Raw genomic sequence first — 20019 nt, 5'->3', positions numbered from 1 at the left:
ATGCATCACTGGGCCCGGCAAGACACTATATTTTAAAAAGTATTATGCCACTGAAATTTTAATGTTGAAAGTATGTTGATGATTGGGTTTAAAGCAATTATTTCTTTTCCTATAAATAAGGATAATGTAACAAATGATAAAAATTACCAAGATTTTGTTGTCATGAATGAGGGAAGGGAAGAATGCGTAATTGGAGGGAATAAAGCCTACTACGAAAGAGAGCCATCACTGCTGGGACATTGTTTCAGAATTTTAGAGAGAAAAACTTGTATCAAATTAAGATTGGGCTCTTTCATTCATCTCTTCATGTTGCCATAATAGTGTACAAGAATGTCCTCACTAATGCTCTCAAGATCATCCACTGCTGAAAAGAGACCAACAGTAGGTTCTTATTAGGCAGTGCTGCAGAGTCATCAACTGGTTTCTAACTGTGATAGTGAAGTTTAGTAACATTGGTTAATTCAAAATCATTGATGATTACAGATCTGGGAAAATTCTTGTGAACTTCACAGGCAGTTTAACCAAGTATGGATATAGAGCAACCCCAGATTTGATGTGCTACTCAATAATGGGAACTGATTATCCTGCCTCAAAAATGGCATATCAGTTTGGATTCACTGTAATGAACACCTCGGCTGGTATCATGGGCCCTAAAGAAGCAAAATGAAAACACAGGAGAGAAAATCCTGGGATTCTTTTTCTAGGGACCTAATACTCAAATAGAAATAAAATGCCCAAATGGCTCCCCTTTTCCCTCCAAAAAAGAAAAGCCAAGTTAAAATTTAACAGGTTTCTTTACTATGAGACTTTTTTTTACTATAGGACTTCTCAGAACTGTTAATAAACATAGCCTCCAAAAGGGACAATAAACATTCTTTCCCAGACTTAGGAAATCTCTTTCTGTGGATAGTCTCCAGTCCTGGTGTGTTATACATTATGCTTTAGATTCTGTTATAATTTTAGTTTTATGACTACTGTAGCCCATCAAACACAGATAGTTGGAAAAGGGTCGGTAGGAGTTGACTCCTGATAGGGCTGCAAAGGATGGGGTACAGCTTCAAATGGCATTAACCACCAGGCACAGGGGCACATGTTTGTAATTTTAGCAGTTTGGGAAGGCTGAGGGAGGAGGAGTGCAAGTTTGAAGCCAGCCTCAGCAATTTAGAGAGAGACCTTAAGCACCTTAGCAGGGCCTTATCTCAAAATAAAGGACAAAAAGGGCTGGGCACATAGCTGAGTGGTAAAGCACCCCTGAGTTCAATCCCCAGTACCAAAAAGAAAAGAGAAGAAGAAAAAAAAAAAGTCAGTAAACCACCGGAGCAGGAATGTAATATACCAAGAGCAAGAAGTCCTCTGGCTAGATAGCATTGTGTGAGCATAAGGTAGTAATTGGTGATTATGATCATTCAAGCTGAACATTTATTTGTCCTTGTCATCATGTAGTATGTTCCATTTAAAAATCTTGGGCACGTTCAGTACAGTTTGGAAAGCCAGTTTTCAGAAAAGATTGCTTTTGTTAATTTGTTAATTTTAATGGTGAATATTAGAAAATGCACTTTTAAATTGATAAATTGGTTGAATCAGTTTGTTAGGGCTGTAGTAACAAAGTGCACTCAATGGTTTAAAACAGAAGATTATTTTCTCGAAATCTAGAGGTCAGAAGTCTGAAATCAAGGGGTTAGTAGGGCCACATTCCCTCACAAGGCAAGGCACTAATGGAGAGTCTGCGTCTTGCCTCTTCCAGCTTCTGGTGACTCCTGCTGTTCCTTGACTTATGGTAGCATAACTCCAGTCCCTGCTTCTGTGGTCACATGGCTACCTTTTGTGTCTGTGTTTGTGTTCTCTCTATTATGACACCAGTCATTAGGTAATAGGGCTCATCCTAAATCCAGAATGATTTCATATTGAGACCCTTAAGTAATTATATCTGTAAAGACCTATTTCCAATTAAGATAACATTTTGAGTTTCCAGGTTGACATGAATTTATGAGGGATACTCTTCATCTCACTGCACTTACTATTATGTATTTCATATGTTTTCTGTTTTATGTTCTTTGTTTCTCTTTTACAGTACTTCAGTTTTTGGGTAACTTTTAAATTGCTTTGAGAGAATGTATTAAAATGTCTGTGCTGGGCTGGGGATATAGCTCAGCTGGTAGAGTGCTTGCCTCGCATGCACCAGGCCCTGGGTTTAATTCCTAGCACCACAAACACAAAAAAAATTCTGCTATCTTAAGATGTTGAAATTAATATGAGGCATGTTTTCAGTAGGCTATATTTGTGCTTTGATAAAAGAAAAAGGTCAAATGAAAGAATGAAATTTTATAATAGTTCTTATTAGTAAGGGGAAGTTCAGTCTATTGTTTCAAAAAATATAAGAGTATAAAACGAAAGATTCCTTTGATATGTTCAGCTTTTGTTTTATTAAAAGGATGTATATATTTGTATTATTATATCATATAATGTCTTCTTGAGGATTATCTTTTTAAAAAAATTTTATCCCATTTCACTTTCCAGTTTTGGAAAAAGTGTGAGTTTTTGAGTCAGACCTGAGTTGAAGTTTTGGCTTCGACACTTACTTGTTGTGTTAGTTGGGGCAAGTTATTTTAATCTGTTCTGTGCTTCGGTTTCATGTAAAACGTTGTTGATAATATCAGTCTTCAGAATTGGTGAGGGTTAGAGTGTGTTTAGGTACAAAGTGGGTATGCCATAAATATTAACTAGTAAGGTATATATCTTAATAATACATAATGCAAATGAATGAACTATGAAAGAGAAACTACTATTTATGTTTTTCCACTGAATCACTCTGAAACATCTAAACCTTTAGGAGTAAAATTAGATAGAAGAGAAAAAAATATTTAAATCTGCTCAAGTATTTTCTGAGAATGCTAAGATTACTATTCTTAAAATGTACCTAAATATATATTATTGCAAGAATGTTTCGAATCTTCTATTCCAATTCCTTAGTTATGGACAGAATATATGTCCACAGTTTTGGATAAGTCCCAATTAGTTTAAGGTTAATTTAGGCTGATGTTCAGTTGAATAGGATCCAATAGGAGACTGGTTGGTTTATGATGAATTTGTGTTCAGGCTCAAATGGATTCTGTTCTAGTATTCTTCTCAGGTCTGACTCTGCTAGTGTTATTCACTTTTGTTACCATTTTCCAGTCCTGTTTTAGCTGTATAGCCAATAAGTCGTATTAAATGAAAGCTTGAAACTTTGGAGGGTATTTGGGACAGATGAGATTATTTTTTCTTCAGTTATCAGTAAAATAGTTCTTAGAAAAAAAGTACTTCCCCAATTGAGGTTTAAGTTAAGTTTGCACTTAATCACATCTAATTGGTACTAGAGATTGGAGAAAACCTTATTAGAAATTAGAATGTGTTTGATTTCTTTTTTAAAAAATACATTTATTTATTTATTTATTTATGTGGAGTCACTACTGAGGATCAAATCCAGTGCCTCACACTTTTTAGGCAAGCACTGTACCACTGACCTACAATCCCAGCCCGAATATGCTTGATTTCTACAATTTATTTCAACAACTATCATAGATTTTTCTTCCTTCTGCCTTTTCTGTAGACCCCATTTTTCTAATATAGTTATATCATATGTAAAAAAATTTATTGTTTTCATGATTATGATAAATACTGTTTGCTAAGCCAATAATATTTGGTTAGCCAACAGATTATATTTTGTTTTTTATGACCTCTTTAATTTTTTCCATGAGTTAATAAATTACCTCATCCCCCTTCCCTTTTTTTTCTTTTCAAGTTTTCTTTGACCTAGTGCTGAATTTCTCATATCTTCTATTGCTTTGATAAAATCTCATTACAGTGTTTCTGTACTTTCAACCCCTCTGTTCCCATCAACTATCTAAGGTCTCTTGCTTTCCTATCTGAATCTGTTGTCTTTTAGACGTTCTACACATCTGTTATCTGTAACTTTCTTTGTCATCATTGGGGATTCTCTTAATTTTTATCACTTATTACTTCTTTACTGGACTTCATGTCATCTTTTGTGGTTTCCTGACTGGCTTTGATGGATTATATATTCATTAGTAGGTTCTTGAGAAAGGATACACAGAAGTTAAATTTTGGGAGACTTTGCTTCTATAACAGTATCTAAATCCTATCACCATTTATTGTCTGTGTAGGCATAGCATCAAAATTTAAAGATAAAACCACTTTTTAAAAAACTTCATATTTGAAAATGAAAACCACACGTCCATGAAAAAAGATTGAAAAGTATCAAGAAGCTACCGATAGGGGAAATGCGTCTATGCCATGAGGAAGTTTTTAGGGGGGATAATGTAACTGTTCTGTATCATATGATTAGTATGGTGGTTACACCAGTTTTTACATGTGTTAAAATTCATAGAACTGTACACCAAAAGATAAAAGGTTCAAATTAATATGTATGGTAGTTTTTTAAAAAAAGAAAAAAATTTAAAAGGACACAAAAGCATACAGCAAAAAGGAAGTCTTTTTCTATCCTCTTGGTTTTCCAGCTTTATTATCTCAGAGAAACTACTATTTGTTTTCCCACTGAATCACTCTTTTTTTTAAAGCATTTTTTATACATTTATTTTATTTATTTATTTTTATGTGGTGCTGAGAATCGAACCCAGGGCCTCACACATGGGAGGCAAGCGCTCTACCACTGAGCCACAACCCCAGCCCCCTGAATCACTCTTAAACATCTAAACCTTTAGTAGTAAAATTAGGTAGAAGTGAAAAAAATGTTTAAATCTTCTCAAGTATATTCTGAGAATGCTAAGATTATTCTTAGAATGTATCTAAATATATATTATTAATCAAGTCTGGCACTAATTTATTAAAATTATTTCTCTTACAGTTGGTAAACATGAATTGACTGGGCATAAAGTTGCTGTGAAGATACTCAATCGACAGAAGATTCGAAGCCTGGATGTGGTAGGAAAGATCCGCAGAGAAATTCAAAACCTCAAGCTTTTCAGGCATCCTCATATAATTAAGCTGTAAGCTCTATTTATATTAAATGTAGTCCATTCATCTTTTCATCACTTTGAGAAAGATGACTGTCATTTCATCCTGTTTCCTGAAAAATTTCTTCTTGTTCATGTATTTATCTAACTTCATTCATTGTCAGTTATGCCTGTTTTCATGTTTTAACCTTGTACATGTTATTGTTGTCCTCATTCTTTCCTGTCTTCTGAACAGATAGATGCCCTTCTAATAGATAATGTTTAGTACTTCTTTGTTATGGAACCAACAATTGATTTGATGTAAAAATCTCAGCCTCCAAATTTCCATATATTATCAATTAGCTTTACTAGAGGTAATGCACTAGGAAGGGGTTTTCCCCGTATTCTTATATTTGATCATACGAATATCAAAATTTCAGAAATCTAATATTTCAAAAAGCCATTATCTTACTATAGTAGGGTTTGCAGATAATCTATTTATTGCTCAGCTCCTCCTTTATTATATAGGCTACAATTTAAATGTGTTCAGATGTTTTTGTTGAAGTGGCTGAAACTGAAATTTGTTTCACTCACTCTTTTCATGTGTTAAAGTGGTTTCAAATATCACCCACATGCTGGTGACCCTAAATGCACATTTCCTTCTTTGAAACCTCTTCTACAAACTCTGGACTACTGTGTGCACTGTTTACTTTTAATCTGTGTTTGGATGTCCACAAGACATTTCAAACTCTGCATGGTCAAATCTGAACTCTTTGTTACCCTCTAAAACCTGCTCTTCCCACAGTTTTTGCCATCGCAGTTAATAGTTAGTTGCAGGACAAAAACTTGGGAAACATCCTTAACCTCCCTATTTCTCTCAGTTCCTACCATCCATTTCATCTTTTCCCTCAAAGTATCTTTCTGATCTGTTTCTTAGTTCTTATCATCATCTAACTGATCTGAACCACTTTCATCTGTTTCATGGACTACTGTAATAGCCTTTAGCCTCCACATTCACTTCTTCACCCTGCTGCCACTTATCCTAAAATGTCAGATCATAAGATTACTTAAAAATCTTCAATACCTTTTCATCCTCCTTCAAGTGAAAGTCAAAGCCTTTTCATGGCTTGTAAAGTTCTTTGTCCTTTGGCCTGTAGTTATTCTTTTGCTTCATATCCTAGTTCTCTCCCAGGTTACTCTACCTATGCCGCCTTCCCATTCCTTGAACATGCCAAGCAGGCTTACTGGGACCTTTGTACTTTTTGTTCCCTCTGCTTGGTTCACCTTCCTCCCAGATAATGGCATAGTTTGTTCCTTTCCTTCCTCTAGGCTCTACTCAAATACTTCTTTATTAGAAGCCTTTCTTGAGCATTCTGTGTAGATTTTGCTTTATTTCTGTTCATAGCGTGTTGTGCCACCTGAGATACTGCTCATTTATTTAGTGTCTGTTTCCCTTCTTCTGGACTATGAACATCACAAGAGCAAGAATTTGTTTTGTTCCTGCAGTTTTCCCAGCTCCTAGCATAGTACCTGGTATATTATAGGTGTACTAAATATTATTGAATGAATGAATATACATGTTTTAATATTAGTAGATAATGTTTTCTCTCACCAGGTACCAGGTCATCAGTACACCATCTGATATTTTCATGGTGATGGAATATGTCTCAGGAGGAGAGCTATTTGATTATATCTGTAAAAATGGAAGGGTAAGCAGTTCTGATTTAATCCTGTATATGTTTTGTAACTCCCGTTATCCCTTACTGGCACCCAAATGTCAGAAAAGTTTCAAGAGGTCTAGTTTATAACCAGTTCCATTAGTTATATATTTGTTTAGAATCATAGATTACAGTTAGAAAGACAACCTATTTAGCCTACTTAACAGATATGCATATTGAGCCTCATAGTGTATACATTTGCTCGAGTTCACATGCTTTATCAATGACAGAGTTGGATCAAGACTCCAGAACTCATAATCCTTGAACTTATGCTTTTGGGATATATAAATACTTTAAATATGTATTTTGAAGGATATAATTAATCCTAAAAATATATTATTAAATACTTAAAGATCTAGGCTTGCTAGTCAACCCTAGCCACATTAAATTGAATTCATTTTTTGGTTTCAGAAATCTGATGTACCTGGAGTAGTAAGAACAGGCTCCATGAAGGAGGTAGGAATTAGACTTAAAAGAATTTAGAGCTGGAAGGATCATGAACAGTACCATAAGTACAGATATAAAAACTGAACATTGCGGGCTGGGGATGTGGCTCAAGCGGTAGCACGCTCGTCTGGCATGCGTGCAGCCCGGGTTCGATCCTCAGCACCACATACAAACAAAGATGTTGTGCCCGCCGAAAACTAAAATAAATAAATAAATATTTAAAAAAAAAAAAAAAAAAAAAAAAAAAAAAAAAAACTGAACATTGCTCACTCTCCATATTTTTTCTCATACCCAGGTTATCTGGTACACAAAATCCCCTTGTGAAATAGCTGTGCTTAGCACTGAGAAAACAATTTTTCACATTCCCAGTGTAAACTTATATATATTATTCATTCATTCATTCATTCATTCATTTTGTATAGCATATGTTTACTTTAATCAAAATCAAACTCAATAACCAAGTTAATTTTTAGTTTACTGTTTCTTAACATGGCTCATTTATATTTCAGGTATTCCCTTTATCTGTTTCTCTGCCCATCCCCCAGAAAAGCTCTGCCTGGAAAACTGGAAACAGGCACAAGTTGAATTGATATCTTGTTTTTTTATCTTTTTACTTCCATTTTCATTTCTTGGCCATTGTGTTTTGCATTGTGGGATGTTTTTCAGTTTTTCCTTTTGCATATTAAAATTTCAGCTTTCATATTTGATATATCAGAGGTTTTTCTTGCTTTCTGAAATCAACTTTTCTTTAAAAAGTCTGCTATTTTTTTGCTCCATGAATGTAGTAACCTTACTTGGTTGAGGATGAGAGTTTTTTGTTTTTTGTTTTAAATGGTTGTCTTCTATTCCTTGCACTGTTTCTGTACCTTCTGTGCTTTTTGCTCATCAGTTTTTTCTGTTCATTTTATGGCCTGTCTTTTGTTCATGGCCCTTCTTAGAGTTGTCCACTAATTCATTCACGGCCTGTCACTTAAGTTCTTAAGAGTAAACTACTAAATACCAAGCTTATTGGGGTAGGTCTTAACTGATTGTTGGGCCTTCCTGTAGGTTGAATTGGTAGGAACCTATTCATTTTATTAGTGTACACCAATGTCAGTAATAACAACTATTTTTTCTTGGGTCTGATATTTGCTGCACAAGATACTTCCAATTTTCTTGAAAGTATTAGTTGAGCTGTCAGAGCTAATTGGGGAAGCGAAAAGTCTCACTAGTTAATATGTTGACTTTCACTTAACCCACATGGTGTCCTCAAAGTGCCTTATTCCTGTGTGGTGTTCTTGAGGATATACTGATTCAGTCTTACTAGAGTAAACCATTGGTCTTATTTCCTGATAGGGGTGAATTTAAAGGCTCCTTGCCTTAATCATTTATCCTGTTTTCAGCCCACTTCTTACTTCTGCCTTCAGAAGTGTGTGATGCTTCCATTTTCTAAGCCTTTTCAGGATTCTGTGTGCTGATGATTTTGTTCTCCCCCGTAGGCTTAGGTTTCACCTTTTTCTTGTTGGCTAAATCTTTATCACCATTTACCCACTGTCCAATGTGGTAACTCCTGTTTATGACTGCCATTTCTTCTCTTTTTCTTTATGTTTTATATACCATTTTTATTGCTGATGTAATTTTAGTGATATTTTAAGGAGTGGAGGTAAAAGATGTAGTCTGTGATGTTGAACTGGAAATATACTTTCACTTTTCTAATCTTCCTTTATATAAAATCTCTTCCATCCTTTTATACTGTTTTTGCAAATGTAGTATTTTTTATTTTTTTAAACTACTTACTGATTTTATGTTTCATATTTTGTATTTTCATATTTTGAACAGATACCCTTTCTCTCATACTTTCATTTGAAGAAATAAAGGTGTTAAATTGTTAAAATATTAGCATTTTTTCCCCAAAGGATTATATAGCACTTCAATAGTAGTTTTAATTTTTCAAAGGAAATTACTAGTTTTTCTTTTCCTCTCAGATTATCATGCCAGTTAAGCTGTGGAATTCTGATTTTAGAATGCTAATTCATGAGTTAGCATTGCATGTAAGAGTTCTTTGCTTAGAAGATTCATAGCTTATTTTTAAAATATGACTTCTTTGGAATAGGCATGTGCAAGTAATAACCATTATGTTGAGAAAGCATCATAATTTAAGAAAATATGAATAGAGAAAGTTTTAAAAAATATTTTAGTTATAGGTGAACATATAACTTTATTTAGTATGTGATGCTGAGGATTGAACCCAGTGCCTTACATGTGTTAGGCACACATTCTACAACTGAGACACAACTCCAGTCCTGAATAGAGAAACTTTTTTTTTTTTTTAATATTTATTTTCTAGTTTTAGGTGGACACATACCTTTATTTTTAATTTTTATGTGGTGTTGAGGATCGAACCCAGCGCCCGGTGCATGCCAGACGAGCACGCTACCACTTGAGCCACATCCCCAGCCCTGAATAGAGAAACTTTTAAGAATAATTTTACAAAGGTAGTTGTAGCGTAGATTTTTAAAAAATGCTTTTATATTTATGAGACAAATTAAGATTTTTCTTTTGTTAAAATTAAAACATTTTTAATTTCAGGATATATAATAATATGGCTGCTTGTTAATTCATTAACAATACTTAAATTTTATTTATAAAGTTTTATCCCCCATTCCCAGCATCACTTTCTCTTACTCTTTATTTTTCTTCAGAGTGCTGTCACTCCTTGATGTTACTTGACTTTTTTGTTGCCTTATTTTTGACAACTAGATTAGGGATTTTATTTTATCCATTGCTGTATAAACAATGATTAAATGATATAGCACATTGAAGGCGCTTAGTAAATATTTGTTAAAAGGAAGGAGGAATAAATGTTTCTAGTTTATAGGCAAAAACGTGTCTAGTTTGTTTCAATTAGAAATTGAAACTATTTGAAATAGGTCATGAGATGTAGAAGATTGCAAGCTGATAAATGTACTCATATGCAAATGATAGGATTAGAAAATTGGATTGCTGATTTGGGGTCCAGAAATCCTCTTAGCATTTCTTGTTTTGCGGGGCATGTATATCTCCTTACCTTTTCAAAAATATCTCATGAACAAAGTTCATCTGGAAGGTTTCATGAATTTTGATAGTTTATATAAGTTGAAGAATAATAGATAGGAGTTTTTTCTTCATTTTGTTTTTTAATGACACACCTGTACTTCTCTGCTTTTCTTAGCTGGATGAAAAAGAAAGTCGACGTCTGTTCCAACAAATCCTTTCTGGTGTGGATTACTGTCACAGGCATATGGTAGTACATAGAGATTTGAAACCTGAAAATGTCCTGCTTGATGCACACATGAATGCAAAGATAGCTGATTTTGGTAAGGATATTTTTACAGTTTCATGTGTTCATTATGTTTAACAAGATAAGTAGCATTCTTCAGATGGCTTTTATGTAATAGAAGTATCCCGTTTTGTCACTAAGCATGAGCATGAAAAAAGGAAAAAAAATAAGGTAAAGGAAAAAAAATAAGGTATTCTTTCTTCATTTTTATGCGTTTTTATATGTGTTGAATCACATTTAAATGATTTAAATGATACAAAGCATAAATTATTTTTGGGGGGGTGGTGCTGCGGAAAAAGCATAAAATTTGATGGCATAAAAGTAACAACTCATTATCAAGGGTTTTTAAAGAAATAATAAAGCATTTTTTAGGATCAGTGTTGAATATTTCTCTGCTTCATTGCTATTTCTTAAACTTATTTCTTTAAAATTGAATTTTATGATAGTAGATAAACAATTGAAGTTGGCAGCATTAGATGGATCATATGAAAGAAGGTACCAAACTTATTCCAGCATATTCTTTTGATAAGTATGGAAAGGAAAGTGAGTGGGATGGAATTCCTTAAAAATTGAAAGCAAGACTGTGAGCTACATAAGAAAATCTAATTCATTTCTTTCTTCCTTTCTTTCTTTTTTTTTGGTACCAGGAATTGAACCCAGAGGTGCTCAACCACTTTGTTTATTTTGAGACATTGTCTCACTAAGTTGTTTAGAGCTTCACTTAGTTGCTAAGGCTGGCTGTTAACTTGAGATCCTCCTGCCTTGGCTTCCTGAGCCACCAGGATCATATGCATGTGCCACAATCCCCAGCAAGAAAATCTAATTTCTGCTTAAGAAACATTTTAATGTATTTTTTTAAAGTTGTAGTTGGACACATACATTTATGTATGTATGTATGTATGTATGTATGTGGTGTTGAGGATCAAACCCAGTGCCTCTCATGTGCTAGGCGAGCAGTCTACGCTGAGCGAGCATTCTACACTGAGCCATAACGCCAGCCCCAATTTATGAATTTAATTTTATTTCATATATAGATTGCCCCTAACATTATTGAACCTCAGAGAAAAATGAATCTTTGAAACTCTCTTATTTTGGTTGGCTGTAATTCAAATCAGAAGAAATTCTTGTAGATATTTTTCTCAGCTTTCTTGTATATATTGTAATTATATGGTGATTTACTAAACAGTGCTAACAATCCTGAGCTACATTTTTTGTTTTAGTTTTTCCTTTGAAATTCCTTGTTCCTGAGCTGGCATGAGTATCTTTATATAGAGTACATTTCTGAGAAGATAAAGATTTCCTTTTGGAGTACAAGTATGAGGAAACATTCAGATTAAAAATTACTGGATTTGTTTTTTTTTTGGTACTGGAGATTGAACTCAGCGGCACTCAACCACTGAGCCACATCCCCAGCCTATTTTGTGTTTTATTTAGAAACAGAGTCTCCCTGAGTAGCTTAGTATCTTGCTGTTGCTGAGACTAACTTTGAACTTGATATTCTACCTCAGCCTCCCGAGCTGCTGGCTGCTTGGATTACAGGCGTGTGCCACTGTGCCCGGCTGTTTTTTGTTTTTGATGAATCAGAATTGAGTTAATAGAAACTTTAGATTTTAGTCATTCTATTCATCTATTTGAGATTATTTTCCCTAGCAGCTTCTATATTAATAAAGCTTATATATGACAAGTTCAATGTAGTAAACAAAATAACCAGTAGTTTAATATATACTCATTAAGCTCTAACAATACACTAACTTTAAAAGTTGAAATAACTTATACATTTTAGGGCATAGTGGCAGAATATTTGGGAATAAAGACGATATGATTTTGTTGAAGCACAGAAAATGATTCATCACATAAAACAATTGCATTTAATGGGCTTTGGTTTTTATTTTCGGCCTTAGGAAATCCTGACTAGCTGTTTTTGTGCACTTTCAGGTCTTTCAAACATGATGTCAGATGGTGAATTTTTAAGAACAAGTTGTGGCTCACCCAACTATGCTGCACCAGAAGTAATTTCAGGAAGGTAGTATTTGATACCATCCAACTCCTATTACATTTATAATAATTGACTTTTTCTCCTAGATTTTGTCATATTTAATTCTAGTGAAAGGAAAGAAATACAGTATCATTAAATTCTAATAAATGAAAGAAATATAAGGCTTATTTTCTAATCTGTAAGTATTCTGTTTTTAAGAATAAAACGTAGGTGGAAAAGATTAAGATAGAGTACAAAGTTGGCTTGAAAATTAATGTTATGTTAAAGCATTTAGAAGAGAGTACTTTAATTTTTTTTCCCTTGTGGAAAAAATTGAAGGTTTAAAGCTGATGTGTTTTAGGTGCAGGTAGTGAAGACACTGAAAAACATGGGTAATATAGAAATACCCACTAGTTAGAACTGGTTTATTCTTTACCTATGAAGAATTGAAAGTGTAATGTAATGTGTACTTTAATTTTTCAAACAGACGGTATTTTGTAGTAGTTTTGGGTTTCATAATGAAACTGTTTCTTGGGAAATTGGACTGAAATATTTATAAAACCCTCAGATTCTCACTCCATTTCTTTGGTTAATAGTGTGGTAGAGATCAATAGTGATAACTTTTTAAGCATATGGTTTGCTTTTAAATTACCATTACTACTGGTGGTTACTGTCCTCCTAAAGGGGTACTGGGTGGTTAAACTTAGCACTTTTTTTTTTTTTTTAGTACCAGAGAGTGAATCCAGGGGTGCTTAACCAGGGAGTTACATCCCCAGCCCTTTTTTATATTTTATTTAGAGACAGAGTCTTGCTGAGTTGCTTAGGGCCTAATTAAGTTACTGAGGCTGGCTTTGAACTCAGGATCCTCCTGCCTCAGCCTCCTGAGCTGCTGGGCTTATAGGCAAATGCCACTGTACTTGGCCAAAAGGTAGCACTTTGATTATGCTGATTTTATGTGTTGAAGCTAAGATAAACTCCCAGCCCAGGGCTTATTATGAACAGATAACTAATCATTATAAAAGGAAACAAAATCCATAAAAGAGAAAATGGAATTTATCACAACAGATGTATAATATAGGACCTTAGAAACATCGTGAAGCAGGCCAACAAAATGCCTCCATATGCTTATAATCTTCCAATAAATGAATCCAGAAATTGAAATGAATAAAATATCAGAGAAAGAAATTAAAAAGTTGGTTGTTAAAATTATTCATGAATTTACAGATCTAAGGAATGAACTAAGGGAGAAATTATAGGATACTAAAGAACATTTTAATAGATTCTGAAAAAGAGTCAAACAAAAATCTTAAAAGCCAAAGACTCAATATCAAATAAAAAATTAAGTTGAAAGTCCCTCCAAAGAATTAGGCCAAGTAGAAGATAGAATCTCAGATCTTAAAGGCAAGGTTGCCAGTCTCCAATATTCAGATGTATTAAAAAGAAAAGAAAGAAAGAATCTATGATAAGAATAAAAAAGAACTCTGGGATGATATTAAGAGAACAATCTTAAGAATAATTAGCATTGAGGCAGGAGCCAGAAATACAGGTTAAGGGCATAGATAAACCCATTTAATGGAACAAGAGCAGAAACATTTTAAAATTTTGGAAATGAAATTAATTCCCAAGATATAGGAGACATTTAGAACTCCAAATAGACAAAACCAAAACCAAAACTCTCTGCTATACTTTATAAGTAAAATGTCTAACATCCAGGACAAGGATAGAATTTTAAAAGTCTCAGAAACATCATTTTACATTTAGAGATAAACCAATCAGAATAACATCCAATTTCTAAGCAGAAACTCTGGAATCCAGGTGGGCTTGAAATGATATGCATTATGCCCTTAAAGAAAATAACTTCAACCAAGTTTGCTATATCCAGCAAAGCTATCCTTCAGAATCAAAGAAGAAATAAACAACTTTCAAGGTAATCATAAACTGAATGAATTCAGGACTGCTAAGCCAATGTGGCAGAATATACTTTAAAAAATCCTACATGAAGAAGATAAAAAACAAAACAATAAAAAAAAAAAAACAACAGTGCTCAAGGAAGAATAAATATTAGAAGAATAGTACTAGCATGTGAGAATTAGGATTAGATTAAATAATTAGAAATAAATGAAAGTTGTAGGAAATAATAAATACCTTTCTGTAATAAAATTGAATGTAAATTTTGGTCTTATCTCTCCAATTAAAAGACAGAGACTGGAAGATTGGATTTGAAACAAGATCCAATTATGTGTTGCCTGCTAGAGATAGACCTCTCAGGTGAAGAGATCCACAGGCCAGAAATGAAAGGATGGAAAATGATATTCCTTGCAAATGGAGCTTCAAAGCAAGCAGTAGCAACTACTCTCATATCTGACAAAGCAGACTTCAAGCCAAAATGAATTAGAAGGGAAAAAGAAGACTGCTACATACTGGTATGGGAACAATCCAGCACAAAGATATAATGATAGTAAATGTATAAGCCCCAAATGTCAGTTCACTTAATTACATAAAACAAACACTACTTGACATAAATGCTCAGATAGATCCCAGTACATTCTCAGATCATTCTGGTTTAAAATTAGCAAAGACACTTCACATGTGTAAAATACTATATAGCAGGTGGACTTACAGAATAAATGAATTATTTCACCCAACAACTGAATATCTTTCTCAGCTGCTCCTGGAACTTTCTCCAAAATAGAGCACATTTTAGGCTTCAAAGCAAATGTTAGCAAGTAACAAAAACATAGATATAATTCCTTGAATCTTATTAAATCATAATGGATTGAAATTAGAAATCAACAGCAAGAAAAAGTAAAGAAACTATAGAAACTCATGGAGACTGAGCAATACACTTTTGAAGGATGAATAGAAGAAATTGGGGAGATATTCAAAGATTTTGAGAATCGAATTTGAAAAGACGCAGCATACCAGAAGTTCTAGGACATTCTGAGAGTGATTCTAAGAGAAAAACTTATAGCTATGAGTGCTTACATGAAAAAAATCAAAAAGATCCTACATAAACAACCTTGTGATGCATCTACATTCCTAGAAAAATAACAAACCAATTCTAAAATCAATAGAAGAAAGGAAATATTTTCAGAGCTGAAATTAATGAAATAGGGAATAAAAAAATATGAAGGATCAGTGAAAGTAACAGTTCATTCTTAAAAAGACAAACAAGATTGATAAACCCTTAATCAAACTAACCAAAAGTAAAAAAAAAGTCCCAAATTAGTAAAATTAAATTATTTCATGAAAACCAGATATATCACCACAGACATGATGGAAATCCAGAGGGTTATTAGGACTATTTTGAAAACTTATATTCCAATAAGTTGGAAAATGTACATGAAATAGGTAACATTTCTAGACACTAAAGTTGAACCAGGACATTGAAAAAAAAAGAGAAGGAAAATTTGTTTTGGCTCATGGTTTCTGAGATCTCAATTCAGAGATGGCTGACTCCATAGTTCTAGGCCCAAGTTGAAGCAGAATGGTGTGGCAGAGGAAAGCAGCTTACGACATGGCAACAAGGAAGCAGAGAGAGAGCTCTGCTAATAACCAGGGACAAAATATAAACCCAAAAGCGTGACCCCAGTGACCTTTCTCCTCCAGCCACACCCTACCTGCTCATAGTTACCACCTCGTTAGTTCACATTGCTGGATTAATCCACTGATTAGGTCATACCTCATAATCAAATTTTACCTCTGAAAATTCTTGCACTGCCACACACATGTGCTTTTGGGGGACACCATATCTTAACCATAATAGCAGCCATTCATGATAAAAACACTGAAGAATCTAGGGATAGAAGGAACTTACCTCAAAGCCACAAAGGCTATTTATTGATAAACCCAAAGCCAACATCATACTGAATGAAGAAAAACTGAAAGCATTCCCTCTAAAATGAATATAGTACTTGAAATTTTAGCCAGAGCAATTGCCAAGGGAAGGAAATAAAAGGGATACAGATAGGTGAGGAAGAAATCAAATTATCACTGTTGGCAATTGATATGTTCCTGTACTTAGAAGAACCAAAAAACTCCACCAGAAAACTTCTGGGTTTGGTAAACATATTCAGAAAAGTAGTGGAATACAACTGCATGACCAACATCATTCTGCAACCTGTACACTCAGAAAAATGAGAAATTATATCCCATCTGATTCAAATGTATGATATGTCAAGGTCATTGTACTGTCATGTGTAACTAATTAAAACAAAAAAAGAAAAGTAGCAGAATACAAAATTAGTATATAGTAATGATACACCAATAATGAATCCGGTGAAAAAGAAATAAGGAAAATAATTTCATTCATAGAAATCTCAAACAAATGAAAAACTGGAAATAAATCTAACCAATGAGGTGAAAAACCTCTACCATGAAAATTATAGATCACTGAAGAAAGAAATTGAAGAAGACACTAAGTGATAAAAAGGCCTTGTGTGTTCAATAATAGGTAGAATTGATATTGTTAAAAATGGCCATATTACAGGTACAGATTATATACATATACAGATTCAGTATAATCTCCACCAAGATACCAATGCCATTCTTCACAGAACTAGGAAAAGCAGGCCTAAAAATTCACTTGGAGGAATAAAAAACCCAGAAAATCCAAAGCAATCATGAGCAAAAAGCAGTGCTGTAGAAAATAGGGAGGTTCTGGAGAATGAAATTGACCAAATTATGTTTTGTGCATGTACAGATATATCAAAATAAATTTTCCTCTTACGTTGAATTATAGTGCCCCATTAAAAAAAAAAATCCTCTGACTTCATTTATGCTCTCTTTATTTATATGTTTTAGAGATTGTAGTATTGTAAGAATTCTGCCCTCTCAATCTGCTAACCATCAGTATAGAGAACATGAGGATATTTGCACAGGACAGCTTTTTAAAATAGCTTGGAAAACAATTTTTAAGGGATAACTGTTTTACCACTGAAAGAAAACAAAACAGAGAAATAAGTTTGTTTGCTAGATTTTATAATTAACTTTTGTATGCTCTAGAGGAATAGAATTAACAGGATATATGATTATAAAAGTGAGATTTATTGGATTGGTTTGCATAATCAGAAGCTGGATAGTCTACAATGGCTATCTGCAGGCTGGAGAGCTGGAGGAACCAGTAGTTGTGCCATCCAAGAGGTTGAAGCCTCAGAACAAGGGGGATCAAAGATGTGACCCTAGGCCCAGACAAAGGCCTCTGGAAACTCCCTAGAGAATCACTGGCAGAGTATGAATTGAGAGAGTGATGGAGCAGGAGTCTGATAGCCTCTGGCAACTGTAGCAGCAGTCAAGAACCCATTCAAGGGCTGGGGTTGTGGCTCAGTGGTAGAGTACTTGCCTAGCAGGTGTGAGGCACTGTGTTCCATTTTCAGCACCACATGTAAATAAATAAAAATAAAAGTCCACTGACAACTAAAAACAACAACAACAACAACAAAACCCATTCAAGAAGAATCAAGCTTGCATCTGCTGCTACTTTCTTGTTCTTCCAACTTTTATTCCATCCAAGCCACCTTCCTATTAGACTGTGCTGCCCACGCTTAGGGAGGGTTTCTATATCAATTTGCTGTCCCACTTCCATTCATTCCTTGACACACTCAGGAGCCTCTTAGTCTTTGGCATATATTAATCCAATCAAGTTGACAATTAACCATAACTTTTTTAAAAATATTTTTTCAGTTTTCGGCGGACACAACATCTTTGTATGTGGTGCTGAGGATCGAACCCGGGCCGCACGCATGCCAGGCGAGCGCACTACCGCTTGAGCCATATCCCCAGCCCAACCATTACAACTTTTAATAACTTTTCATTGAAAGCACATCTTTGAATGTTTCATATCTTGATTAACTCAGAATACAAATTTTTTTTTGTTTTCATAAGTTTGTTTTCCTAGACTGCCCAAAGAAATGATATATGTGTAAAAGCTTAACTTTGAATAAGGCAGGAATACCTAATTTTAGATTTGTCATCTTTCATCATTATCTTTTCTATTAACTTAATGTCAAAAAAATTAAAAAAAAATTTTTAGTTGTAGATGAACACAACATCTTTATCTATCTATCTATCTATCTATCTATCTATTTTTATGTAGTGCTGAAGATCAAACCCAGTGCCTCACACATGGGAGGCAAGTACTCTACCACTGAGCTACAACCCCAATCACCCCAAAATTATTTTTAAATCACTATTTTATTTGTGTCTGTTGATCTTAATTATTTTGAGAGGAAAACATTCAGGACCTGGAAACTGGGTAGAGTGTAACTAAATAAAAATGAGATGTGTTATGATTATGCATATGGTGCAACTGCCATTACTGAAATCTGATTTCCCTAGTTTGGATGAAGTATTTGAGGTCTGAGTGAGTGAGAACTTTTACTTTATTGAACAGTTCAACAATTTAATTTTGTCAATTTTTTTTTCTCTTGAAGGTAGTCTGAATGGATGATTTAACTAGTCTGCAACTAGTTAAGGCAGATATCTATAGTGTACCTTAATAAGAGTTTAAAATATTCTATGAACCACTTAGTTTGGCTACTTTCTCAGCCACTTTTATTTTGGTAAGGGGTTCCAGTATGATGGGAAGCAATGGGTTCTGTATATCATTAAATAATTTAATATCTCCTTTGTAACAAAACCACGTTTTAAATTCAATAGTGATCTGTTTGTTCAAGGTTTGGCTCTATTGGTGGGATCCTTTGAGGGTGTAAGAACAGAATTTTAGCTATGATCTATAATTTATAAAACTTCACTTTTGTTTTTAAGATAGTTCTGATTGAATTAAAATTTTATGGGAGATTAAGTTTATGGGTGATTTGCAACAGTAGCTATAAAAACCCATATTTTAAATAATAATTCTTTATGAAATATCCATGTTTAAAGTTTTTGATGGAGTCTGACATCATTAATGATTATTTAATGCAATTGGTATTTCCCATTACAGATTATATGCAGGTCCAGAGGTAGACATATGGAGCAGTGGGGTCATTCTCTATGCTTTATTGTGTGGAACCCTTCCATTTGATGATGATCATGTGCCAACTCTTTTTAAGAAGATATGCGATGGGATTTTTTATACTCCTCAGTATTTAAATCCTTCTGTGATTAGCCTTTTGAAACATATGCTGCAGGTGGATCCCATGAAGAGGGCCACGATAAAAGATATCAGGTAATAAAGCAGTTTGGAAAATATCAGATCTAATATATCCATGATCTATATTAAGTGAATGGAAAAGTTGTAGAATAGAATATACAGTGTAATCCATTTTTATGTGAAAAAAATTACATGGTATAAACACATTTATTTCACTGTGGTATTAAAAACATGCTGAACCGATACTTAGGGAAGTTAAATTGGTTGGAGGGAGAGATTTTATTTTTTACTTGTATGTCTCCGTATTGAAATTGTTACAGTTTCATTGTATTACTTTTTTTTTCATGACTTTATTTTTTTAATTTATTTTATGTGGAATTGAGGATTGAATCCAGTGCCTCAGCACGTGCTAGGCAAGCGCTCTACCAATGAGCCACAACCCCAGCCCCTCATTGTATTACTTTTTAAATTAAAAAAAGCTAATGATAGACTGGGGATATATATACCTCAATGGTAAATCTCTTACCAAGCATTCA

General features: G+C 33.9%; 1 protein-coding gene across 3 annotated transcripts in view; it reads left to right on the top strand.

Annotated features, from left to right (window-relative positions):
* Prkaa1 (protein kinase AMP-activated catalytic subunit alpha 1) overlaps positions 1–20019 on the top strand; it is a 34485-nt gene that overhangs the window by 5923 nt on the left and 8543 nt on the right. The window contains exons 2-6 of one of the 3 annotated variants that reach the window (XM_046468292.1): positions 4865–5006; positions 6568–6661; positions 10308–10452; positions 12351–12438; positions 19334–19558. In XM_046468292.1, the coding sequence (XP_046324248.1) occupies positions 4865–5006; positions 6568–6661; positions 10308–10452; positions 12351–12438; positions 19334–19558 (694 nt within the window). Of the gene's footprint in view, positions 1–4864; positions 5007–6567; positions 6662–10307; positions 10453–12350; positions 12439–14610; positions 14814–19333; positions 19559–20019 lie in introns of those variants that run through there. The other 2 variants (XM_046468294.2, XM_058570732.1) reach the window with 2 other exon arrangements.

This window comes from Marmota monax, unplaced genomic scaffold (genome assembly GCF_021218885.2).
Source record: "Marmota monax isolate L192 unplaced genomic scaffold, Marmota_monax_Labrador192_F-V1.1 WCK01_AAM20220418_F8-fsc00120, whole genome shotgun sequence".
In the NCBI taxonomy this organism is placed as follows: domain Eukaryota; kingdom Metazoa; phylum Chordata; class Mammalia; order Rodentia; family Sciuridae; genus Marmota; species Marmota monax.
Note: the sequence above shows the minus strand (reverse complement) of the source record. Positions and strands in the feature narration are given on the sequence as shown.